General features: G+C 35.3%; 3 protein-coding genes and 2 long non-coding RNA genes across 10 annotated transcripts; all 5 read right to left on the bottom strand.

Annotated features, from left to right (window-relative positions):
• Positions 1-1,354: 1,354 nt before the first annotated feature.
• LOC109169684 (protein TPX2-like) lies at positions 1,355-19,980 on the bottom strand. 6 transcript variants are annotated; one of them, XR_002052284.1, is made up of 8 exons: positions 10,435-10,499; positions 10,208-10,308; positions 9,888-9,958; positions 9,668-9,746; positions 9,487-9,527; positions 3,157-3,229; positions 2,994-3,082; positions 1,355-1,717 (listed from the first exon to the last, which is right to left on the bottom strand). XR_002052284.1 is itself a non-coding variant. In XM_019318552.1 (7 exons), exons 1-6 carry the CDS (start codon positions 19,931-19,933, stop codon positions 9,916-9,918), a joined length of 567 nt encoding a protein of 188 aa, XP_019174097.1. In that variant the 5' UTR covers positions 19,934-19,980; the 3' UTR covers positions 9,734-9,746; positions 9,888-9,915. The 6 variants fall into 6 exon arrangements, 1 of the variants encoding a protein (XP_019174097.1); XR_002052282.1 differs by having other exon boundaries at positions 1,355-1,701; XR_002052285.1 differs by having other exon boundaries at positions 1,355-1,701; positions 9,888-9,955.
• On the bottom strand, positions 14,428-15,303 carry LOC109169687. The gene is made up of 4 exons (XR_002052288.1): positions 15,203-15,303; positions 14,805-14,957; positions 14,627-14,686; positions 14,428-14,510 (listed from the first exon to the last, which is right to left on the bottom strand). It is a non-coding gene; the product is annotated as an uncharacterized LOC109169687 (long non-coding RNA).
• On the bottom strand, positions 15,799-16,812 carry LOC109169685 (protein TPX2-like). Its single transcript, XM_019318553.1, has 4 exons — positions 16,554-16,812; positions 16,364-16,460; positions 15,935-15,987; positions 15,799-15,842 (listed from the first exon to the last, which is right to left on the bottom strand). Coding segments are annotated over exons 1-4 (267 nt in total). The 5' UTR covers positions 16,670-16,812; the 3' UTR covers positions 15,799-15,841.
• Positions 17,864-18,683, bottom strand: LOC109169686. Its single transcript, XR_002052287.1, has 4 exons — positions 18,519-18,683; positions 18,317-18,409; positions 18,113-18,227; positions 17,864-18,029 (listed from the first exon to the last, which is right to left on the bottom strand). It is a non-coding gene; the product is annotated as an uncharacterized LOC109169686 (long non-coding RNA).
• A 4,598-nt stretch (positions 19,981-24,578) lies between the features above and the next one.
• Positions 24,579-26,002, bottom strand: LOC109169854. The gene is made up of 5 exons (XM_019318741.1): positions 25,966-26,002; positions 25,616-25,695; positions 25,360-25,467; positions 24,916-25,053; positions 24,579-24,839 (listed from the first exon to the last, which is right to left on the bottom strand). The coding sequence occupies exons 1-5, from the start codon at positions 26,000-26,002 to the stop codon at positions 24,753-24,755; spliced, it is 450 nt and encodes a 149-aa protein (XP_019174286.1). The 3' UTR covers positions 24,579-24,752.

Here is a 26,002-nt window from a genome sequence, read left to right as displayed (position 1 = left end):
GGACCTAAACCTTTTAATTTTCTTCTACTTTCTAGGTGTCTTAGAGGCATGACTTCCAGTTGTTTAACACACAGAAACTAAGTGAACTGTTTTAGAAGGAAGTTCGCTACCACATGGTGGGTCATGGTTCTTCTCTCCATTTCAATTAACTACTTAAAGCCCACCTCACCCCCTCTTTGTCATGCTGAGTTTTAAAATGATTGCCAAGTATTCTTTTTAGTTTTAAAAATAATTTTTAAGTATTCATTTAAGTTTTAAAATGATTTTCAAGTATTTTTTTTTATTTAAATTATTTTCTAGTGTGCTCTTTAATTTAGTTTTAAAAATATTTTTCAAGTGTTCTCTAGTTTAAAAATGATTTTCAATTATTCTTTTAAGATTTAAAAATAATTTTCAAGTGTGCTCTAATTTAAAAATAATTTCTAAATATTTTTTTAGTTTAAAAATAATTTTCAAGTATTCTTTTTAGTTTTAAAAATGATTTTCAAGTGTTCTATTTAGTTTAAAAAATTATTTTCAAGTATTTTTTTTTTTAGTTTTCAAAATGATTTTCAAGTATTATTTTACAGCTTTAATTTAAATGGTATTTTGTGTAGGATGTGGCACATGGTATAATATGGCATTTTTTTTTGTTTTTTTTTTTTTTTTGTTATATCAGGGGGAGAATCTTTTTAATTAAGTACTTCAATTGTCTGATTTTCCTTGCCAAGCAAGCTTGTGCCTGTTTAACTGCTTTGTTTAAGCATATCGGTAACACCGAGAACAGAAGTGCAGAGGAATTAAGTACCTGGGAGCATTCGCGAAAAGGTTATGTACTTTATTAGAGATAAGGTGAGAACCTCAATCAAACAATTTCATTGTCTGTTTAAAGCACAAGGAGTCAAATTAGTTTTTTATTGCTTTCTAATTGTTAGATATGAACAGGCAAGTATGTGAATAGCCATGATTTGAAGAGGCATAGGTATGGGAATAGACATGAATGTGAAGAGGCATAACAGTACCTTCCATCTTGTATATATATATGTAAGTGTTGTGTTAGTGTAGAATGCAGAATGTGAGAATAAAAGAAAAGGTCTCGTACTCCAATTTTCAACGATGAATAGCTTCTCCTTTTAGTTTCCTTCACTAATTATACAAGGTTTTGTCAGAATTCTGTAATTAATTCTGATATGCTTGAACAAACAGTTAAACAGGTTGCAACACAAGCATAAATAGAATACAATTGGGCTACCCAAGAAAAGTCACAAGTCAACCAATAAGTTGTAGACAAATAAATACAGGGTATCTTGCAACTTCTTGACATTTTCTCTTGTATAATTTGTTACATCACAACATGAGATCATAGAAGAAAGAATGAATTCAAAGCAAGGGAAACTAAGATCCTCCATATCATCAAAATGGTGTACCATTTTCCTTTTTGGCAGAGTAACAATTGAAGTTGTCGCCAACTTCTCACCATGTGACACACAAGGAAGCCACTGTTGATACAATTTAAAGAGTACCATATTCCCTCCCAGCAAACCACAGGAAGAACTCTTATCACCAGAGTTTCCCTACAACAGAGCCACTTGGACACTTTCCAAACACAAATTATAGTTCCTCATTAATTTTTGGACTATAATGAAATAGCACACATCTTCTTTCTCTTCAACTTCAATCTTTCACCAACGCAGAACACCTACTAGAAATGAACCCAACCCCCTGTATATACAAAATCCTATTTCCTCATTACTCAATACATTAAAGTCAATAAGAGCAGCTAAATTAAAATTAATGAAACAAGAACAAAAATTTATTTTCCAATAGGTACAAAATCAACATAAAACTAAGATTTTTTTTATGTGAATATTAAAGCTTATCATCTAAAAAAGGAATTAAAAAAAAATGCTAGATTAAAATAAAAAAATATTTGATCCTTTCTTTGATTCCTTTCCTTACTCTTTGTAGGAGGAAGATGTGGATAACAGGATCATTTCCTTTGGTGGGGACAGGGAAGTTGGGGGAAAAGGAAATTTTTATATAAACTTTGAAACTGAAATTTACTCTTCACAATCTGCCTTAACAATGTCATAAGAGCTTTCTGTACATTCACCCAGAATCATCAGGGGAGTTCATCATTTTAGAGAATTGAGCAAGAATGTCAACAACTTTAGGCAAGCAATAATTCATAGGTTATGAAACAAAAAATTACCTGTTCCAAGGAATTGAGCAAGAATGTCAACAACTTTAGGTACATATTTTGGTGTATCCTTTTTTAAAATTGAAAATCATTTTTAAAATAAAGAACACCTGAAATCCATTTTTAAACAAAAGAGCACACTTTAAAAATAATTTTGAAAGTGAAGAGCACACTTTAAAATCATTTTTAAACTAAAGAACACTTGAAAATCATTTTTAAAATTCAATAGCAATTGAAAATCATTTTTAAAACTAAAAAAACATTTAGAAAATCATTTTTAACACTAAACAACACACTTGAAAATCATTTTTAAAAATAAAAATAAAAACTTAAAAATCATTTTTTAACTAAAGAACACACTTAAAAATCATTTTTAAAACAAAAAAGAATATTTAAAGATCATTTCTAAACGAGAGCACACTAGAAAATCATTTTTAAAACTAAAAAGCACATTTGAAAATCATTTTTAAAACTAAAGAGCACACTATAAAATAATTTAAAAGAATACTTGAAAATTATTTTAAAACTTAAAAGAATACTTAAAAATTATTGTTAAAACTAAAAAAGTACTTGACAATCATTTTAAAACTTAGCATGGCAAAGAGGGGTTGAGGTGGGCATTAAGTAGTTAATTGAAATGGAGAGAAGAACCATGACCCACCGGTAGTGAAATTCCTTCTTAAACAGCTCACTAAGTCTCTCTGTTAAAGAACTAGAAGTCATGCAAGACACATAGAAAGTAGAAGAAAATTAAAAGGTTTAGGTCCTAGTAGATAAAATAATCTAAAATAACATATCACAGGGAGGTGCTTACGATTAATGCATACGAGGAATTCGAGGATCTTTGGATCTTGTAGGACCATTCTGTCACATTGTTTACTTGAAATATTCAACTCCGAGTAACTATTAACAAAGAGAATTGTCAAAAATCATTCAACAAAAAGATAATTTTATTAGTCAGCTGGCAATTAGCATACTCTTTCGCTCTTTTCTTGGTGACTCAATCCAATTTTCACTGGCAATCTTCTTAAAATCAACCTTATTTTCATCCTTCATCAGCAACAAGTAAAATATCAAAAATCGCAGCATTAGAAAAAGAACCCCAAAAAACAAAAGATCATCATCGAAGTCATAGATATCAGCAGCTGCATAAAATGAGATCTAGATTAGCCCAGAGAGAGAGAGAGAGAAGAGAGAGGAGAAAGAGAGAGAGGAAAAAAAAAAAAGAAAAAGATAGCATATGGTCATCCATCTTAAACTTGATAGCATCTTCTGTAAACTTCTTCATCTTGGCATGAAGTTCAGCTGTAGCGTCTTCTCCTTAAGCAATGATCCTATCCTATATATCTTCATCTGTGATTGTGCCATCCTTGGAAGTGAAAACCATCTCAGCACCAAACCTCACCATCTGCAGTAGCTCATCTTTATTTACAGCTGCAGTGAGAACAATGCTTTTATCACCAGACCCTGAATCGCGTATACGTTGCAAACGATCCATCAGTTCTGTGACCTTTGAAGACTCCTTCAGTCCTTCTTACCATCAATTCTGAATTTATTTGCTTTAGGACAAGTGATCAGATCGTTTCTATTTAACAATTGACGACAGATTAGACACATTCCAGAAGATGGATTTCGCAAGCTTGATAACAGACATTCTCTGCACATTGTGTGTGCACAAGGTGCGAGCACAGGGTTATCTACAGACTCTATGCATATGGGACACTCTGTGTTTTCGCCGCCTTTACAGATTTCCGCAACAACCTCTTCAATCTATGGTCGAGTAGGCACCTTCTGAGAGGCAGAATCAGGGTTTGTTTCAACATACTTTTGTGCAACCCTGTCCAAACCAGGGTTTGTTTCAAGGAACTTCTGGGCAAGCTTGTCCAGGTTTGCATATTTGTTAGGGGAAATAAACTGGTTTAGAGATCAGAGTATATTTCATCATAGAGACATGCACAGTTAAGCTCTAATGGCATTTCACCTCATCACAAGAAAAGGATGGTTGCAATACTGTCTCAGTCTGAGTAGCAACTCAAGAATGTTTGCAAAGCTGTGACGAACTTAGCCTTGTGCTACAAATTCGTAAAACTGGACCTGGTTTATCCAAAAGAAACTGTTAGTTCCCAGTCCCAAAAATGCATATCAGATTTCGAACCACATGTCTGAATAATCTGAAAGAACCCTTGAAAATGCTGTTACTTCTAACACGACACACACAAAAATAAAAATAAAAATCAGAGCTTTCTTGGAGGGTATTTAACGAGCATGAGAAAATGGGAAACCAAACAAACTTGTTGAGGCTGCAAATCTTACTTTAGATTTCTTGTCTCATCACAGAAATCGTACTCTACTTCCGACTGTTCACACTTAATGACTTGGATGTTAGTTGGTGGCAGGACAAGAATTGGCTTTGGTTGCTTTTGTTGAAACCCTAGGCCCGTTAGAGTGGGCCCATTAGGTTATCAGACTGTTCACTCTTTCGCATGGTATTAGAGCCTAAACCCTAGAATTCTATCCCCTTTCTGGCGCCACCACTGCCCATCGGAGATCCACCGTCGTTGCCGCCACTGTAAACTATTCCGACGCCTGACTTGTGGCTTTTCACCCAAACCAAGCCCACAGGCCTCATCGGAACAGTGTCGCGGGCCTAGGGCTGAAGTCCGACTGCCGACCGCCGCCGCACGCACCGCCACGCGCCACCGACGTCGCTGTACAGACCAATTCCTCCCGGTTGAGATTCTGAGCAGATTAACCGCCTTCATGTTGAACGAGGACCAAGAGGCGTACGACTCCATCAGCTGGAATAAGGAATCGTTAGGATGCTTTTCTGTCAGCTCTGCGTATGACATAGCCGTAGGTGAAGCTGATCAGGTGGAGGCAACCAAGTGGAATAACATCTGGAAGCTAAAAGTGCCAAATTCCGTGTGGCTTGTTGCCCATGGGGGAGGATTTAGAGCATGTTCTAAGATCCTGCCCAGAAGCGGATGCTATTTGGAGATTAATGTTGCCCTCTTCGTATGCAAGCTGTGCCTCCATATCGTTTGGGAGGTGGCTGGAAAAAGGATTTTTGGACAAAGGGAATGGTAGGCATCCTTACCAAAGTAATGCACTCTTTGCAGTAACAGCATGGTGGAAGAACGAGGCGATCTTCAATAACTCTAAGAAGCTGTTAAGCGTTGAGATTTCATGGATTAGATCGCAGCTAGATGAAATAGGCAGGGCCTTTGGAAGGGCGAAAGGCTTCTCGTCACAATCAGATCAGTCCACCTGGAAGCAGCTGTGTTGGATGAGTCCTCCAAGAAGCATGTAAGAAAGAGATATGCAATCTGGAAGTATGGCAGCAAGTTGAGCCAATCGTCCACGATCAAAATCAAGTAGCGGATGCCCTGGCGAAGATCTCAGCTCACCACCCTACTGGACTGCACATCCTCTGGAAGCCACCTGATGAAATCTTAGGACTAATCGATGATGATATTTCTGGTGTGCCTAGATGGCGGGAGGTTTATAACTCCAGCTAATTGCTGTACTACAACTTGGGTTTCCCCCTTCTGGTTTAATTTTTTTTTTTTTTTTTTTGAAAACATATTAAAAACAAAAAAGAATACTTAAAAACTCTAAAAATCAACAAAGGGTTAGGACCCAAAATGTGGAAAAATCAGATGGACAGAAAAGAATTTAAGAGTTAGGACACAAAATATCAAGAACAGGCAGGCAATGAAATTCAGACAACAGACAATGGTTGTATACAGTAAACATCGAAGATTACTATCGATATTACCATGACCTACCACAGAGAAGTCCAAATTCATTAATCAAAAAGCACTCATCCCAAGGAATGATAAAGAAAAGAAAGAGTATATAAAGAAGAATGAAATGGGAGGTGAAAGGAAAAATATGAGTGAAATGATGAAAAGGATGAGTAGATAACAATAAGGAATGAACTAAACGAAGGGAAAAATGAAGAAAATTAGAGAGAAAATGTGAGTGAGATGAGATAGAGAAGAAGAAGAAGAAGAAACGGAAGAAGAGAAAAATGGGATATAATGAGAAAAAAGAGAATGAATATGAGAACAAGAAAGAGAAGAAAAAAAGAGTAGCAGTAGACAAGGAGAAAAGAGAAGATGAAGGAAATATGAAAAATAAAGAACGAGGGTCAAAATGGAGTTAATGAAAAGAATAAAGAGAAGAAGAATAAAAAGGTGGATGGGGATAAGAGATAGAAAGCGGAATGATAAGGAGAAATGGAGAAAGGGAGGAAAGAGAAACAAAAAGACTAGCGAGTGAGAAAATGAGTTGGGACAATAAGAAGGAAAAGAGATGATACAAATTAAGAAGAGAAAAAGGGAGGTTAGAGTAAAAAGAAAGAACATGATGTATTAGAACGAAAAGGAAAATAAAAAGAGAGTACAGTAATAGATTAAGAAATGGGTAGAGAGGCGAAAGGAGGAATAATGAAAATATTGAAGTAAAAGATAATGAAAAATGAGATGGTGAAGAAACAGTGAGAGAAAGAGAAAAGAGGGTCAAAATGAAAAGAGAGATAAACACGCACAAATGAGAAGGGAAGTTAGATGAGAGATAAAAAGCAGAAAAATAACAGGACGGAAGAAGAGATGGAAGGAGAACGAAGAGGAAGAGAAATAAAAAGACGAAGATGATGAGAGTTAAGAAAATTTGGAGAATGAGCAGGAAAAGTGGCGAAAAAAATCAAAGATATATAGTAAAGAATAATAGAAGGGGAAAAGGAAAAGAAGAAAAAATAGGAAGAAAATAAGAAAGAGTCAAGATATAGAATAATGTGAACTAAAAAGAGAAAGAGGAGAAGAAAAACTAGTAGTAGACAAAAAAGAATGAAATGGAAGATAGGTGGAAGGAAGAAAAATAGGGGTGAAATGATGAAAAAAATGGGAAGATTAATAAGGAATAAATTAAAAGAAGATAAAGGAGGAGGATGAGAATAATAACAAAAAGAATTATAAGAGTAATGAAGGGAAAAAAAGTATGAGAATTATTTTAAGAAAGGATGGAGAACATGAAGACAAAAGAAGAAAGTGAATGAATACGAGGACAAGATGGAGAAAAATAATACCTCACACCATGAGAAAGATAAACATACACAACTAGAAGGGAATTTATAAGAGGACAAGAGGTAGAAAGCTGAGAAATAACAAGATAAATAAGAGATGGAAGGAGAAGGAAAGGGAAGATTAATAAAAAGACGAAGAGACTTTGGAGAATAAGAAGGAAAGGAGAGGATAAAAAATAAAGATAAAAGGGGAAAAGGTGAAAAAATAGAAGGGGAAAACAAAAAGAAGAAAAAATATAAGTAAAATAAGACAAAAGAAGGACATCAAGAATTATGCGTAATAAAAAAGAGAAAGATGAGAAGAATAAAGAGTAGATATAGAAAAATGAAATGAGAAGATAGGTGGGAGGAAAAAATAGGGATGAAAAGGATGAATAGATAACAATAAGGAATGAACTAAAAGAAGATAAAAAAAAAAAAAAAGGCGACGAAGATATTAATAGAAAGAGAATTTTAAAAATTATGAGAACATGGGAGGAAGGGAAAAGAAGTATGACAATTATTTTAGGAAAGGATGGAGAACATGAAAGAAAAAGAAGGGAAAAAATAAGAAAATGAGAGGAAGATGAGAAAGAGAAGAAGAAGAAGAAAAGGAAGAAGATAAAGAAGTAAGAAGAAAGAGACTTAATACAACGACAAGGAGGAGAAGAAAAAGAGAGCAGCAGTAGATTAAAAAAACAAGGAGAAAGAGCAATAAGAAAAATAGGAAGAAAAAGACAAAGAAAAAGAGAAGTTGAAGGAATATGGAAAATGAAGAATGAGTGTCAAAATGGAGAGAAAGATAAACATTACACTTTAATGAAAAGAATAAAGAGAAAGAAGGTGGATGAGGATAAGAGAGAGAAAACGAATGGAGGAGGATAAAAGGAGAAAGAATGGGAAGATAAACAAAAACACGAAAAGAGTGAAAAAAGGAGTTTGAAGGATAAGATAAAAATTATATATTATATATATAACAACATGGAATGAACTAAAAGAAGATAAAGAAAGGTGACGAGGATAATAATAGAAAGAGAGAATTATAAAAATTATGAGAACATGAGAGGAAGGGAAAAGAAGTATGAGAATTATTTTAGGAAAGTATGGAGAACACAAAAGAAAAAGAAGGGAAAAAAGAAGAAAATGAGAGGAAGATGAGAAAGAGAAGAAGAAGAAGAAAAGGAAGAAGATAAAGAAATAAGAAGAATGAGAGAATTAATACAAGGACAAGGAGGAGGAGAAAAAGAGAGCATCAGTAGATTAAAAAACAAGGAGAAAGAGCAATAAGAAAAATAGAAAGAAAAAGACAAAGAAAATGAGAAGTTTAAGGAATATGGAAAATAAAGAATGAGTGTCGAAATGGAGAGAAAGATAAACATTACACTTTAATGAAAAGAATAAAGAGAAAGAAAGTGGATGAGGATAAGAGAGAGAAAACGAATGCAGGAGGATAAAAGGAGAAAGAAGGGGAAGATAAACAAAAAGACGAAAAAAGTGAGAAAAGGAGTTTCGAGAATAAGATAAAAATTATACATTATAATATATAACAATAAGGAATGAACTAAAAGAAGATAAAGAAAGGTAACGAGGATAATAATAGGAAGAGAGAATTATAAAAATTATGAGAACATGAGAGGAAGGGAAAAGAAGTATGAGAATTATTTTAGGAAAGGATGGAGAACAAGAAAGAAAAAGAAGGGAATAAAGAAGAAAATGAGAGCAAGATGAGAAAGATAAGAAGAAGAAAAGGAAGAAGATAAAGAAGTAAGAAGAAAGAGAATTAATACAAGGACAAGGAGGAGAAAAAAAGAGAGCAGCAGTAGATTAAAAAAACAAGGAGAAAGAGCAATAAGAAAAATAGGAAGAAAAAGAGAAGTTGAAGGAATATGGAAAATGAAGAATGAGTGTCAAAATGGAGAGAAAGATAAACATTACACTTTAATAAAAAGAATAAAGAGAAAGAAGGTGGATGAGGATAAGAGAGAGAGAGAGAGAGAGAAAACGAATGTAGGAGGATAAAATGAGAAAGAAGGGGAAGATAAACAAAAAGACGAAAAGAGTGAGAAAAGGAGTTTGGAGAATAAGATAAAAATTATATTTATATATATATATATATATATATATATATATAGAGAGAGAGAGAGAGAGAGAGAGAGAGAGAGAAGGTCAACAAAGAAAAAACGAGAAGGGATGAGAATTAAAGTGGATGAGTAAGAAAGGATGGAGAACATGAATGTAATACCTTGGCATTGATATTCAGTAGCCGTTTGGTCGACATAGCCGCTACAAAGAAAACAGGAGACTTTAGTAGAGAAAAACTCCATAACATATTATATACACACACACATAGTGAGGGAAAAAAAATGATCAAAATTAAACATATGAAAGAAAAAGCACACTCTCAAATCTCAATAAGTGAATACCAGATCCATAGAGAGAAGAGACGAAGCCACCACCAAGGTTGCAACTGATATTTTCAGTAGCCGTCGGTCGACATAGCCGCTATAAAGAAAACAGGAGACTTTAGTATAGAAAAACTCCATAACATATTATATACAAATCACACAGAGTGAGAGAAAAAAAAAGATCAAAATTAAACATAAGAAAGAAAAGGCACAGTCTCAAATCTAAATCAGTGAATACCAGATCCATAGTGAGGAAAACCAAATTGTCATGGGAAACATCCATTCCAATTATCGATGGAGAATACTCTACTGCAAGCAAGAAATTCATACCACCAAGTTATAATAAATCAGGGAAATGAAGAAAGAGAATGAATATGAGGACAAGAAGGGGAAGAATAATACCTCACAACATGAGAAAGATAAACACACACAAATGAGAAGGGAGTGCAGATGAGGAAAAGGGGTAGAAAGCATAAAAATAACAAGAAAAAGAGATTGAAAGAGAAAGAAGGAGGGGATTAATAAGAAAGAAAAGGCACGCTGTCAATCCGTGAATACCAGCCAGAGTTTTCTTCCAATCGACGGCAACATCCATTATCGGGATAAGCTGAAAAGGTTCCGAGGGAAAGGGAAAGGTTTTGAAGCTGCAATAAAAAACACTTTCAACAAAAGGGAAATTAACACATGGAATTAACAAAAAGCACATGAATACTAAAGCAGTCTCATAAACTAAAGCAAGATGTATAAACTCAGGAAAATAATGCGGTCACTTAAAGTGGAGGTACCTTCTTATTTAGAGGGCGAGCCTTAAACTTGGGAATTTTTGCTATCATTTCTTCTTCCAACTCAGCTGAGCTCTTAAGTTTTACTGGACGGTAACGTTGAGCTGGTTCAAGTTCAGGTTCCTTAGGCCTTGTCAGTGCAATCCTAAGCTTCCTCTGCACTGATCCAGCAGCCATACCATCCTGAAAAATAGTTCAAATTTTTAAAGAAAACGTACTAGAAAAATAATAAAACTTTTAAGCAAGTTACATGTGACATGGAACAATTCATGCATGGCATTGACATCTCCCTTGTACTAGATTCAAACTTCTTCATAATTTCTGCCGTTGAAATAAATGGGGATGCTGGTTCACGAACATAAATCTGAAAAAGAGATTAGCAACATGTATTAGATTCAGAAAATTAATGTCCATAAGTGAAAGGCAAGACATAAAAATGCATACTAACCTTTCTGTCTTCTGCACGTGTTTTAGCAATTGAAGTGTACAAGTTGCTGGTCGATTTCCCAGGTCTTGTTTTATGGAGTAAAGTTTGGGGTTTGATGCTAAGGATCTAAGCAAAAGTGAGAACAAATTGAGGAGATGAGATTAAAAATATGTGAAAAATGATACACTTAAAAAGGTAAACAAATTTTGGTAAATAAATGACCCACCTGTCTAGCTTTCCCCTCTTCAAGTTTTTGCCTCTTTATATAGCTTGATTTTCTTGAGCAAAATTTGGAATTTCATATGTAATTTTAATATTTGCGTTCCTGTGAATCAATAATTGATAAGAAACATATTACACAAATACCAGCTCACCAAAATAAAGAGATATAGAACAAAACAAGACAAATATAGGAAGTAAAAGAAAGATATCTACCTTCTTGCACTAGCTGGATTAATGCATATAACTTGTGATTGGGTTGCTGACTTCAATGCAGAGGGGTTCCTGATCATACTTGCTACTTCTTTTAGCTGTCTGGTGCTTCTTAGCATCAGTTTGTTCGGCTGTTTTATGAGAAGTTATTTTTGGTGGCTGAGGGGTGCATGCTCCCATTAAATAATCTCAGAAGTCAGCGAAACTAAGTTGGCTTTGTCAGTGAAACTTAATTGAGGCAAACCAAATTGTATAAACGAAGTTGATATTCACAGAGTGGAGCAAACCTTGAAGTGAGGACAGCTTCTTACAGGATCCTTGAGAACTGATATTACAGCAGAAACAGAACCATGAACAGCTGACTGCTTGTCACCAGATCCCTGAGAAATTAGCGAAATGTAATAAGAATCATAACGCTGAAAACAACAGTAGAATACTATGCAGATGGAGCAAAACATACCAAATTGCTTCCCCGTCGGGAGTCACTTCTTGAGAGAGAGAGAGAGAGAGAGAGAGAGAGAGAGAGAAGGTCAACAAAGAAAAGTCTAGAAGGGATGGGAATTAGAGTGGGTGAGTGAGAAAGGATGGAGAACATGAAGGAAAAAGAAGGAAAGAACGAGAGATACAAATAAGGAAGATGGGAAAGAGAAGAAGAAAATTAAGATGAGAAAAGGGGGGATAGAATAAAAAGAAAGAAATTGATAAATATTAGAACGAAAAGTAAAAGAAAAATAGAGTTAGAGTAGTAGATTATGAGCTGAGCTGAGCACTATAAGTTTTATTGGACAGTACCGTTGAGCTGTTTCAAGTTCAGGTTCCCTTGTCATTGTAAGCTTAGGCTTCCTCTGCACTGATCCGAGCTATACTATCCTGAAAAATAGTTCAAATTTTTAAAGAACACGTACTAGAAAAACAATAAAACTTTTAAGCAAGTTATTTGTATTAACATGTGACATGGAACAATTCATGTGTGGCATTGACATCTGACTTGTACTAGATTCAAACTTCCTCATTATTTCTGCTATTGAAATAAATGGGGCTGCTCGTTCTCGAACATAAATCTGAAATAGAGATTTTCACCATGTATTAGATTCAGAAATTAATGTCCACAAATGAAATGCAAGACATAAAAATGCATACTAACCTCTCTGCTTATCCTCGGATCATAGCTTCATCTCCATCCTCATCATCATCTGCCATTTCTCTATCAGACTCATCGTCATCATCATCACTTTGAAATCCATCCATCTCAACCTCATCTTTAGCTTCCTCTGCCTTTGCAGCTTCTGAAGATTTAGAAGGTAGAAAATGATATCAAACATTAAGAGAATATACCATCTAAAGTGCAAATGAAACAAATAAAAAAACCAGTATGGGAAGACCATAGGAAAAAAAAATTTAAAATAGTTACTTACCAGCAAGTTGCTCGTTGTGCATACAAGGAGGTCAAGAATGGCCTTAAAAATGCCCTCTAAGGTTGCTGCTGGCATTTGATCAGCAGGAAGACTGAGCAATGATGTCAAGCCCAAGCAGCAAACCTTCTTCTCATGCTCTCTGCAATACCAACATGGTAAGAATTAGAAACCCATCACTTTCCTTAGCTTTGTTTTTCTTATGCCTTTTACATCTCTCCACAAGAACTACAAGACCAACATATTGCTACCTTTTAGAATTAGCCCGAGCTTCACTTTTTTTTAGTTTTTTGTAGCATATGGAACCAAAGATTGAAGATCTCTGTAGCAACACCAAGCGTAAATGAAGGGTTATAGTAAACAGCATCAGCAATCTGTCAATAAGAAACAAATTTAGAAGTTATTTCACAGGAAAAGGACACAAACACAGAACATGTGAATCTGTAGGGGAAAATATAGCAAAAAGTAGATCCACTAAAAAATAAAGTATCCAGTAAATATTTGGTTTTAATACAGGAGACTTCATGTATCATTTAAAGATATTTCACACCCAGCTCATATATCAGGTATATGCAGAACTGAAAGTGCACTCACAACATTTCATTGAAATTTGAACTCATTTACATGCTAATGTGACCTATGCCTCCTCAACAGGAACAAAGGCAAAGAAACGAGTTCAAATCACAATATTACTTGTTAGATTATTAGCCACAAATAAGTCTTCTAATCATGCAAAGGAACAGTACACACATAATCTCCATGTTTTATAGACTGGGAACCACTTCACACAAAAGAAAAAAAAAAAATCAAGGGAACCAAATGAATATGTATAAACAGAGAAATATTTAAGTATCTTACCACTTGGATCAGGAGGCACTTCAAGTATGGTGTTTCACTTTGATGCAGACATTCAATTGAGATTCTGAGATATGGCTCAACCCAGTGATCGACCTGTCCTTTGCAGTTCTGGAATGGAACTTTGATGAGCTTAGGTGCAGACTCGATGTCACTATCTTCTATGTTTTTGTCCCATCAATTTCAGGTTTTCTCCGAGTTCTCTCTATATAGACCTGAAAAGTGAAAAATGCATATTATGGCTACCAAGATGATTCTTGTGCTCCACTGACATGTCACATGTGCATGTGCATTGAAGGCACTGGATATAAAACCAAAGATCATTGTGAATAATAAAGAAATAGTACTCTATACAAAAAGCTATAATAACTAATAAGCAGACACAATACTTACGAAAGGGGAAGGTGAACAAGCTTGGGAAGGATATGAGGCAGCACAGCACTGGTCCTGACACTGAACGAAGAATCCAATACATTTTGAAAATCAGAAAAGGTGCCCAGGCAGATATGTAAGAAAATACACATTTGCAAATGGTTTTCAACTTTAAAATCTGTTTTAAACCATCCAGAGCAGTATCAGGGTTTGATCATCCTCCAGAGCATGCAGAAGTGTCGGAACAATCTCATCAATTGCTTGCATTCAGGAAAGCAGTAAGAAATTTTTCATACAGGAAAGGCACAAACAAAATTGCTTCCTTCAATACATATGATGTTTCGTATCATACATAATAACTTCAATACGTTGCGAATTTAGTAAGCGTTTCAAGATAATCTTTGACGAGACAAATGTTTCATGTTTCATGTTTTCCAGGCATAATCCTAAATGTTCAGAAAGATCAAAGGGGAGCAAATGAAAAAAGTGCATACTTTGGAATATGGATGAAGGTTGGCCATCATGGATCATCAATCTTCACTCCAACTTCTCCACAATTCATTCAACCTCTCTATGATAGCCTGCAGTTTCAGCAGAAATCAAACATCCATTTTTTCTGCAAAATCTATGCAAAGTACACTTCACTAGAGCAAGGATAAGGCACAAGAAAAATCCTTCTTCTCGCGATTACACTCACCTTCTGACTTGTTTCTTGGAGCTCCCCAGCGAGAACGAATTCATCTAAGATTAGATATACCTTCATAGGAAAACAATCAATCAGAAGTATAAATTACAATGCAGCATACACAAGGTGAATACACTAGAAATAAAAGAAAATACAGAGATTCACAATGAGAAAGACTGACAAACCATACCTTGTGAAAGTTAAAAACCAAATCTAACTCCCAGACATTACTAAAAAAGTGATCCAGTATCTCCACAAACAAGTGGATGCACTCCAAATAAGCCAACTCGTTGTCCGTCATTTCAACACAGCGAGAATTGCACTTTTAACTTGCCATGGGACCCTATTATATGAAGCAACGGCGTACACCAAATAACAATCTAGAATGACCTTACACTTGTGATCCAAAGGTTCAGACAAATGTAGAGGACTGTTTTATAGTTGATACACTAATAAAGGGCACAGTTCACTGCATACCATAAATAGGCAACATAATGTCTATGTATAGCTTATTTTGTTGGTTGCAATCCTTTTAATAGTCTCATAGTCAAAACTAGCAATGTGTAGAAATATAGTAACAGCTCATACCCTGTGATTGGAATGAAAAACTCCTTTAATGCTTGCTTGCTCACTTCTCACTTCAATTAACTCTCCACGGCCCAAAGCTGCTTTCTGTTAATTCAGCAGATCCAAGAGACCCTACAATAGATAATAAAGGAAATTCACATAACCATGCAATCAAAGCTCAACAATCCTGCATTCCTAAAACTTGTTACCAATGCTTGTAATAATGCAAAACAGATTCCAAAAACGACAACAACAATAATAAAAACAATCTTTATGTATCATTAATAGATTATACATAGTTTCGTACATATAATAATTCTTGGAAGAATTTCTATGCTATAATTATTAAATATTAGAAAATTTGGTATACAAATGAAGAGATTCTTTCAATTTATATTTTAAGTTCACAAACAAAAGATAAGCAGTTATACCTGGAGGAACATAGGAAGCACAGGCTGAAGAGCTTTCCGGGGGCAAAAACTGAAAGAAGCATCCAATACATTTTAAAAATCAGAAAAGGTGCCCAGGCAGATATGTAAGAAAATACACATTTGCAAATGGTTTTCAACCTTAAAATCTGTTTTAAACCATCCACATCAAACATCCATTTTGCATGCAGAAGTGCCAGAACAATCTCATCAATTGCTTGCATTCCAGCAGTCTACACAAGGAACCATAATCAATTCATCATCAAACTAATATTTAAAATATAAAAACTGGTATGTCAACACACCAAGAACTAACTAGTGGTACCATGTAGAGAGTGCTAAATGCCAACCCTGCTGATTCACGAACCTCAGGTCATGCTATAACATTGGAAAATCAGTATGAAATTTTTCATACAGGAAAGCAGAAACAAAATTGCTTCCTTCAATACAAATGATGTTTCGTATCATACATAATAACTTCAATAAGTTGTGAATTAAGTAAGCGTTCTAAGATAATCATTGACGAGACAAATGTTTCATGTTTGACAAGATATGAGATTGGACCGAAACAAAAAGATCAAGTTGAGCATTCTCAAATGAAAGCACTCTCTACCTAAAGGACAGAAGAAAATTAACTCAATCATGAATAGGGGGAGGAAATGACCCAGCAACCACAATGTCTTCGTCAATAAAAATATGTGAAAAATGATACACTTAATAAGGAAAAAAAAAAATTTGACAATAAATGACCCACCTGTATAGCCTTCCCCTCTTCAAGTTTTTGCCTCTTTAAAGCTTGATTTTCTTGAGCAATATTTGGAGTTTCAGATGTAATTTTAACATTTGCGTTCCTGTGAATCAATAATTGAAAAGAAACAACATATTACACAGATTCCAGCTCACCAAAACAAGACAAATATGGGAAGTAAAAGAAAGATATATACCTTCTTGCACTATCTGTATTAATGCTTTTCACTTGTGATTGGGTTGCTGACTTCAATGCAGAGGGGTTCCTGATCATACTTACTACTTTTTTTAGCTGTCTGGTGCTTCTTAGCATCAGTTTGTTGGGCTGTTTTCTGAGAAGTTATTTTTGGTGGCTGAGGGGTGCATGCTCCCATTAAATAATCTCAGAAGTCAGTGAAACTTAATTGAGGCAAACCAAATTGTATAAATGAAGTTGATATTCACAGAGTGGAGCAAACCATGAAGTGAGGACAGCTTCTTACAGGATCCTTGAGAACAGATATTACAGCAGAAACAGAACCATGAACAGCTGACTGCTTGTCACCAGATCCCTGAGAAGTTAGCGAAATGTAATAAGAATCATAACCCCCAAAACAACAGTAGAATACTATGCAGATGGATCAAAACATACCAAATTGGCTTCCCAGTCAGGAGTCACTTCTTCCTATCAACAATCCTTATACATGGCTCAAAAGTTAAGGCTTATTATGCAAATTCCAGTGGATTGGTGCCCATATTACAGAATTAAGAATCAGACCAATTGTGAAATCCTATATATACATGCATTCAAGATTAATTTCAAAGCATAAAAGAACAGAGACAAATTCACAAAGGTAAACACAAAGCTGAAATTAATAAATTAACCATCTCTCCATTAAAAAGCAATTCATATAAATCAGTTAGTAAATAGTGGCTTCACATACAGTGACAGGCTGGTTATACCATTTGTGTGAAAAGAATGAATTACCTGAAAATTCCATGGGAAACATCCATTCCAATTATCGATGGAGAATACTCCACTGCAAGAAAGAAATTCATACCACCAAGTTATAATAAATCAGGGAAATGAAGAAAGAGAATAAATATGAGGACAAGAAGGGGAAGAATAATACCTCACACCATGAGAAAGATAAACACGCACAAATGAGAAGGGAAGTTAGATGAGGGATAAAAAGCAGAAAAAAATAATAAAAATGAAATTAACACATGGAATAAACAAAAAGCACATGAATACTAAAGCAGTCTCTTAAACTAAAGCAAGATGTAAACACTCAGGAAAATAATGTGGTCATTCAAAATGGAGGTACCTTCTTATTTAGAGGGCGAGCCTTAAACTTGGGGAATTTTGCCATCAATTCTTCTTCCAACTCAGCTGAGCTCTTAAGTTTTACTGGACGGTAACGTTGAGATGTTTCAAGTTCAGGTTCCTTGGGCCTTGTCAGTGTAAGCTTAGGATTCTTCTGCACTGATTCCCAAACCATCCTGAAAAATAGTTTAAATTTTTAAAGAAAATGTACTACAAAAATAATAGAACTTTTAAGCAAGTTATTTGTATTTATATGTGACATGGAACAATTCAAGCGTGGCATTGACATCTCCCTTGTACTAGATTCGAACTTCTTCTTCATTTCTGCCATTGAAATAAATGGGGCTGCTGGTTCTCGAACACAAATCTGAAATAGAAATTTTCACCACATATTAGATTCAGAAATTAATGTCCATAAATGAAATGCAAGACATAAAAATGCATACTAACCTTTCTGTCTTCTGTACGTGTTTCATCAGTTGAAGTGAACAAGTTGCCCGTAAATTTCCCAGGTCTTGTTTTATGGAGCAAAGTATGGGGTTTGATGCTAAGGATATAAGCAAAACTGAGAACAAATTGAGGAGATCATATTAAAAATATGTGAAAAATGATACACTTAATACGGTAAAAAAATTTAGTCAATAAATGACTCACCTGTCTAGCTTTCCCCTCTTCAAGTTTTTGCCTCCTTATAGCTTGATTTTATTGAGCAAAATTTGGAGTTTCAGATGTAATTTTCATGTGTTCCTGTGAATCAATAATTGATAAGAAACATATTACACAGATTCCAGCACAACAAATAAAGTGACAGAGAACAAAACTAGACAAATATGGAAACTAAAAGAGAGATATCGACCTTCTTACACTAGCTGGATTAATGCTTTTCACTTGTGATTCAGATTTTGACTTCAATGCAGAGGGGTTTGAGATCTTACTTGCTATTGTTTAGCTGTCTGGTGCTTCTTAGCAATTAGCATCAGTTCGTTGGTCTGTTTTCTGAGAAGTTATTTTAGGTTGCTGAGGGGTGCATGCTCCCGTTCAATAATCTCAGCAGTCTGCGAAACTACATTGGCTTTGTCAGTGAAACTATATTGAGGCAAACCAAAAGTATAAACGAAGTTGATATTCAGAGTAGAGCAAACCTTGGATGGAGGACAGTTTCTTACAGGATCCCTGAGAAGTTATCGAAATGTAATAAGAATCATAACCCCCAAAACAACAGTAGAATATTATGCAGATGGATCAAAACATACCAAATTGGCATTCCCCGTCAGGAGTCACTTCTTCCTATCAACAACATGGCTCAAAAGTTAAGGCTCATTATACAAATTCCAGTGCATTGGTGCCCATATTATAGAATTGAGAATCAGACCAATTGTGAAACCCTATATATGCAGGCATTCAAGATTTATTTCAAAGCATAAAAGATCTCAAATCTCAATCAGTGAATACCAGATCCATAGAGAGAAGAGACGAAGCCACCACCAAGGTTGCAACTGATATTTTCAGTAGTCGTTGGTCAACATAGCCGCTACAAAGAAAACAGGAGACTTTAGTAGAGAAAAACTAAATAGCATATTATATACAAGCACACAGAGTGAGAGAAAAAACAACAAAAAAAAATTAAAAAAAAATAAAGATCAAAATTAAACACAAGAAAGAAAAGGCACACTCTCAAAACTAAATCAGTGAATACCAGATCCATAGAGAGAAGAGACGAAGCCACCACCAAGGTTGCAACTGATATTTTCAGTAGCCGTTGGTCGACATAGCCACTGCAAAGAAAACAAGAGACTTTAGTAGAGAAAAACTCCATAACATATTATATACAAGCACACAGAGTGAGGGGAAAAAAAAGATCAAAATTAAACATAAGAAAGAAAAGGCACACTCAAAATTAAACATAAGAAAGAAAGCGTACTAGAAAAATAATAAAACTTTTAAGCAACTTACATGTGACATGGAACAATTCATGCATGGCATTGACATTTCCATTGTACTAGATTCGAACTTCTTCATCATTTCTGCAAATTGAAATAAATGGGGGTGCTGGTTCACGAACATAAATCTGAAATAGAGATTTTCACCATTTATTAGATTCAGAAAATTAATGTCCATAAATGAAATGCAAGGCATAAAAATATGTGAGAACAAAGTCAGGAGATCAGATTAAAAATATGTGAAAATGATACACTTAATAAGGTAAAAGTTTTTAGTAAATAAATGACCCACCTTTCTAGCTTTCCCCTCTTCAAGTTTTTCCCTCTTCATAGCTTGATTTTCTTGAGCAAAATTTGGAGTTTCAGATGTAATTTTAATATTTGTGTTCGTGTGAATCAATAATTGATAAGAAAATATGACACAGACTCCAGCTCACAAAATTAAAGAGATATAGAACAAAACAAGACAAATATGGGAAGTAAAAGAAAGATATCTACCACTGGCACTAGCTGAATTAATGCATTTCACTTGTGATTGGGTTGCTGACTTTAATGCAGAGGGGTTCCTGATCATACTTGCTATTTTATTTAGCTGTCTGGTGCTTCTTAGCATCCGTTTGTTGGGCTGTTCTCTGAGAAGTTATTTTTTGTGGCTGAGGGGTGCATGCTCCCGTTAAATAATCTCAGCAATCAGTGAAACTACGTTGGCTTTGTCAGTGAAACGTAATTGAGACAAACCAAATTGTATAAACAAAATTGATATTCACAGAGTGGAGCAAACCTTGAAGTGAGGACAGCTTCTTATGGGATCCTTGAGAACTGATATTACAACAGAAACAGAACCATGAACAGCTGACTGCTTGTCACCAGATCCCTGAGAAGTTAGCAAAATGTAATAAGAATCATAACCCCCAAAGCAACAGTAGAATACTATGCAGATGGAGCAAAACATACCAAATTGCTTCCCCGTCGGGAGTCACTTCTTGAGAGAGAGAGAGAGAGAAGGTCAACAAAGAAAAATCGAGAAGGGATGGGAATTAGAGTGGGTGAGTGAGAAAGGATGGAGAACATGAAGGAAAAAGAAGAAAAGAAAGAGAGAAACGAATAAGGAAGATGGGAAAGAGAAGAAGAAAATTAAGATGAGAAAAGGGGGGATAGAATAAAAAGAAAGAAATTGATAAATATTAGAACGAAAAGGAGAAGAAAAATAGAGTTAGAATAGTAGATTATGGGCTGAGCTGAGCTCATAAGCTTTATTGGACAGTAACGTTGAGCTGATTCAAAAGTTCAGGATCCTTAGGCCTTCTCAGTGTAAGCTTAGGCTTCCTCTGCAATGATCCAGCCATACCATCCTGGAAAATAGTTCAAATTTTTAAAGAAAACATACTAGAAAAACAATAAAACTTTTAAGCAAGTTATTTGTATTTACATGTGACATGGAACAATTCATGTGTGGCATTGACATCTGACTTGTACTAGATTCAAACTTCCTCATCATTTCTGCCATTGAAATAAATGGGGCTGCTCGTTCTCAGACATAAATCTGAAATAGAGATTTTCACCATGTATTAGATTCAGAAATTAATGTCAACAAATGAAATGCAAGACACAAAAATGCATACTAACCTTTCTGCTTATCCTCGGATCATAGCTTCATCTCCATCCTCATCATCATCTGCCATTTCTCTATCAGACCCATCGTCATCATCATCACTTTGAAATCCATCCATCTCAACCTCATCTTTAGCTTCCTCTGCCTTTGCAGCTTCTGGACCTGGTTCATCGACAAGAAACTGTTAGTTCCCAGTCCCAAAAATGCATATCAGATTTCGAACCACATGTCTGAATAATCTGAAAGAACCCTTGAAAATGCTGTTACTTACAGGGGCTGCAAATCTTACTTTACATTTCTTGTAGAGGGCAGCATAGAAATAGCACTCTGCTTCCGACTGTTCACACTCAATGACTTGGATGTAAGTTGGTGGCAGGACAAGAATTGGCCTAATTCAAGGCTTTGCCTCTCAAGTAAACTTTGAGTTTTCAAGAAAACTAGAAAAAGAGACAATGAACTACCTCCCTTGTCCTTTGTTTCCTTTGTTCTCCTAAGCAAGCATTAATGGCCTAAGAATTGCCTTGATCAGTTTCTCAATGCTCTCTGATCACCATTCTCATAAGGTCTCTGTATTAACTTATTCCACCTAAAAGATAGCAAACATTTAAATAATCTAGTTCAGTTAAACTTATTAGCATGTATATATACAGTTAGTAATATATAAGACATACCATGCCCAATTGCACCATGGCTCAACATGCAAGAAACACAGAAGGCTGTAAAGATCTGGCAAATTATTCTGCAGCAATTAGTGAGGACATCATTAAGTAAGTCCTATGAAAGCCTCATCTTTTTAGGAAATATGATAAATGGGGACTTTGATGAGGAAACATACCTGAAGTGGAGTACCAGTGAGACACCACCTGCAATGTGCAGACAATGTGAATGCAGCCCTAGCACTCATAGTTCTCCAGGATTTTATGGTGTGTGCTTCATCCATTACAATTCGATGCCAATCAACTTCATGGAATATGCTACTCTCCACATCCTAAATGACAGTTCAAAACTGGCTAATGCGCATAGATCCAAATGAACAGAATAAATACACTTTCAAGCTCATGGGAAAAACATTGATACTGATCTGGAAAAGGCTGGATTACTTACAGTTTCCCCAGGCCCATAGCATCTGCTAAGATCTGCAGAAACCACCTTTCGCAGAGAAATTAATATATATATATATATATAACAACAAGAAAAACCAGGACATCAAGATATTAAATTGGAGTTGAAGAAAAAAAGAGTTAACAAATAAAATTCACTACCCCTCTTGCTGTTTCCAATGTAGAAGGAAATTCTGCAGTTGCTTCACCAGAGAAAATGTTCACATAAATTGCAGGACCCCTCCTGTTGAAAAGCTTGGTCAGCAAATTCCCAAATTAATAGAGCACTTGGGCAAATATTTTACAAATTTAGCTGGCACTCGATATATTCAGAAATTAGTTATTACAGATTACAGCTATATATCAAAAATGGCAAAACCATGAGAAACCTTACCTTTTTGCTCTGCCAGCCTTCCTTGCTGGATAACCAAAGCATGAGAAACCTTATTGTTCAGAAATTAGTTATTACAGATTGCAGCTATATATCAAAAATGGCAAAACCATGAGAAACCTTACCTTTTTGCTCTGCCAGCGTTCCTTGCTGGATAACCAAAGCATGAAGTGCAAGCTTCTTAAAAGCTCTTTCAATCACCTTTTCCTTCGATAGTATCTGCACATTGAATTATAATTTATGAATATTAATTTATGTCCATGCTGTGTTAAAAAATTAAAGATAAAACTGAATAAACCTCGGTGCAAAAACGGAACCCTTGAAATTCCTTCTTCTGATCAATCCTATGAGCACAATCCTGAGCTTGCAAATCAACCTGTGGATTCCTGCAATGTTGGTGAACACAATACCTCGATGGGGGTGTAATACTTGGCCAAACGAGTCTTTCCTTACCAGTTTTGAAGCACAATGAATCGAATCTGCCGATTTCAAGCCCAAACAAAACCATCAACCAATTTCCCAGAAAAATGATTCGAGAGAACACCGAAATGGCAATGCTTGAAATTACCATTTTGATAGAAACCACTGGACCCAAGAGACAAGACTGGGTTGATTCAGTCCAGCGTTCAGAGAAAAAAGAGAAGCTTTTCTGTTTTCCCCGCTGTCCGGAACAGTATATTATTTTGTAGCATTTATTTTCTTTTTTAAAAAAATTTACGACTACCAATTTTATTTTATTTTTTGAATGATAGAGAGAAACTATGTTACTACACGTGTTCTAGAAGCACTGCTCACACTTTTGCCAGCATGTTTTATCACTCCTTTGAAAGCAATCAAAATAGCCTCCCGAACTCCAACATCTGAAGCTTGCTGCCCATATCACCACAATATTGGATTTTGAAGGTTAAAACCAAAGAAAAAAAAAAACATAAGATGAAATATGTCACCTGTAAAGCAGATAAAAGATCACCAACCAAAGGATCAATCCTAATTGTGAGTGCACTTAGTTTACCAAGGGCAATAGCAGCACTTGATCGAACAGTCCTGCAAACAACTTACATAACATTAGCTAGGAATATACATACATCGTAGTACCGAACACAACAGAATAAACGAGTCTCAAAAAGAACAGAAAAACCATAAGTATTAAAAGCTACCCTTGTAATATCCTGCAAACACTTAACAAATGTTGTTTGAAGTTGGGGAAGAAAAGGCTTTAGGGCCAACCCACCCATCCATATTATGATGCTCAAAGTTGAGAGAATTGAACTTTTAACTTGCCATGGGAATCTGTCCCCTATTTATACGAATCAACGGAGTACACCAAATAACAATTCATGAACAAGTAATCTAGAATGGCGTTACACTGGTGACCCAAAGGTTCAAACAGGTAGAGGACTGTTTGATAGTTGACACACTAATAAAGGGAATAGTTCACTGCATACCATAAATAGGCAACGTAATGACCACGTATAGCTTATTTTGTTGGCTGCAATCCCTTTAATAGTCTCATAGTCAAAACTAGCAATGTGTAGAACTATAGTAACAGCTCATACCCTGTGATTGGAATGACAAACTCCTTTAATGCTTGCTCACTTGTAACTTCAATTAACTCTCCAAGGCCCAAATCGGCTTGCTTTCTTAATTCAGCAAATCCACTTGAAGACCCTACAGATAATAAAGGAAATTCACATAACCATGCAATCAAAGCTCAACAATGTTGCATTCTTAATACTTGTGGCCAAATGCTTGTAATAATGTGAAACAGATTCCAAAAACGACAACAGCAATAATAAAAACAATCTTTATGTATGATTAATAGATTATACTTAGTTTCTTACATATAATAATTCTAGGAAGGATTTCTCTGCGATAATTATTAAATATTAGAAAATTTGGTATACAAATGAAGAGATTCTTTCAATGTAAACATTAAGTTCACAAACAAAAGATAAGCAGGAATACCTGGAGGAAAATAGGAAGCACAGGTTGAAGAGCTTTCCAGAGGCAAAAACCAGGTATTAGAACTGGTCCTCCCGGCATGTTTCTATACATCACGAACCAACTTTATATATGAAGGAAGAACTTCTTCAGGAACTGAACTTATCACACTAGACAACGCTTCCCAAGCAACCTGTAAAAGAGCATGGTAAGATAAACTAGTACATTGAAGTGCATTGTATAAATGTCATGCAACGAATCAAAATAACCGTCACGGTAACTGAATCTGAATCACTTAGTAAAATAATCAGGGTGGATATCACATTTGGAGCCTCAACAACAAGATATAGATCACTGGTTTTGAATAAATATCCAATAAAGTATGCAGAACTTTGTCTGACTGACGCCTGGAAGAATAAAACTTAAATAGTGTTAGATAAAAAATGCAAAACAAAGAAAAGAAAGTCACATTATCATTATTCAAAACAATAAATCATGCCTGAATCACTTAGTAAAATAATCAGGGTGGATATCACATTTGGAGCCTCAACAACAAGATATAGATCACTGGTTTTTGAAAAAATATCCAATAAAGTATGCAGAACTTTGTCTGACTGAAGCCTGGAAGAATAAAACTTAAATAGTGTTAGCTAAAAAATGCAAAACAAAGAAAAGAAAGTCACATTATCATTATTCAAAACAATAAATCATGCCTGAATATCTCCAACTCCTTTGAGAAGCCCCGACAGCAAAGACTTGATACCTTCCTCGTCAATTACAGTGACAACAGTTTCTGCTGCTTTCTTGGCGAGACTTTGAACCTCCGTTATTTTCAAGGTGAAAGCATGACACATGCAAATTATGCAATGAAAAAAAAACACAAATCAACTTAAGCAATGACTCAAATTTAAATGATGTGAAAGACGAAACCAAGTAAATGGCATTATGGCATAAAAATTAGGTCCCTACCATATCAGTATAGCCCATTGCAGTGAGTAAAGCAGGAAGGATGGTACCAATGGGGGCATCAAGACCAGGTCCAGCAACCTCTGCTAAAGCTCCCAAAGCATGTGCATTGAAGGCACTGGATATAAAGCACTCTCTATCTAAAGTTCAGAAGCAAACTAAATCATGAATAGGGGGAGGAAATGACCCAGCAATCACAATGTCTTCTTCAATCCTATGACATGAACACTCAATCCATCTTCTTTACGCGTAAAATCGAAAGAAATTCTAGAGATTCAAAGTCTCAAACAGAAGCAGGCATAATCCTAAATGTTCAGAAAGATCAAAGGGGAGCAAATGAAAAAGGTGCATACTTTGGAATATGGATGAAGGTTGGCCATCATGGATCAT

Source organism: Ipomoea nil, unplaced genomic scaffold (assembly GCF_001879475.1).
Source record: "Ipomoea nil cultivar Tokyo-kokei standard unplaced genomic scaffold, Asagao_1.1 scaffold3321, whole genome shotgun sequence".
NCBI lineage: Eukaryota > Viridiplantae > Streptophyta > Magnoliopsida > Solanales > Convolvulaceae > Ipomoea > Ipomoea nil.
Note: the sequence above shows the minus strand (reverse complement) of the source record. Positions and strands in the feature narration are given on the sequence as shown.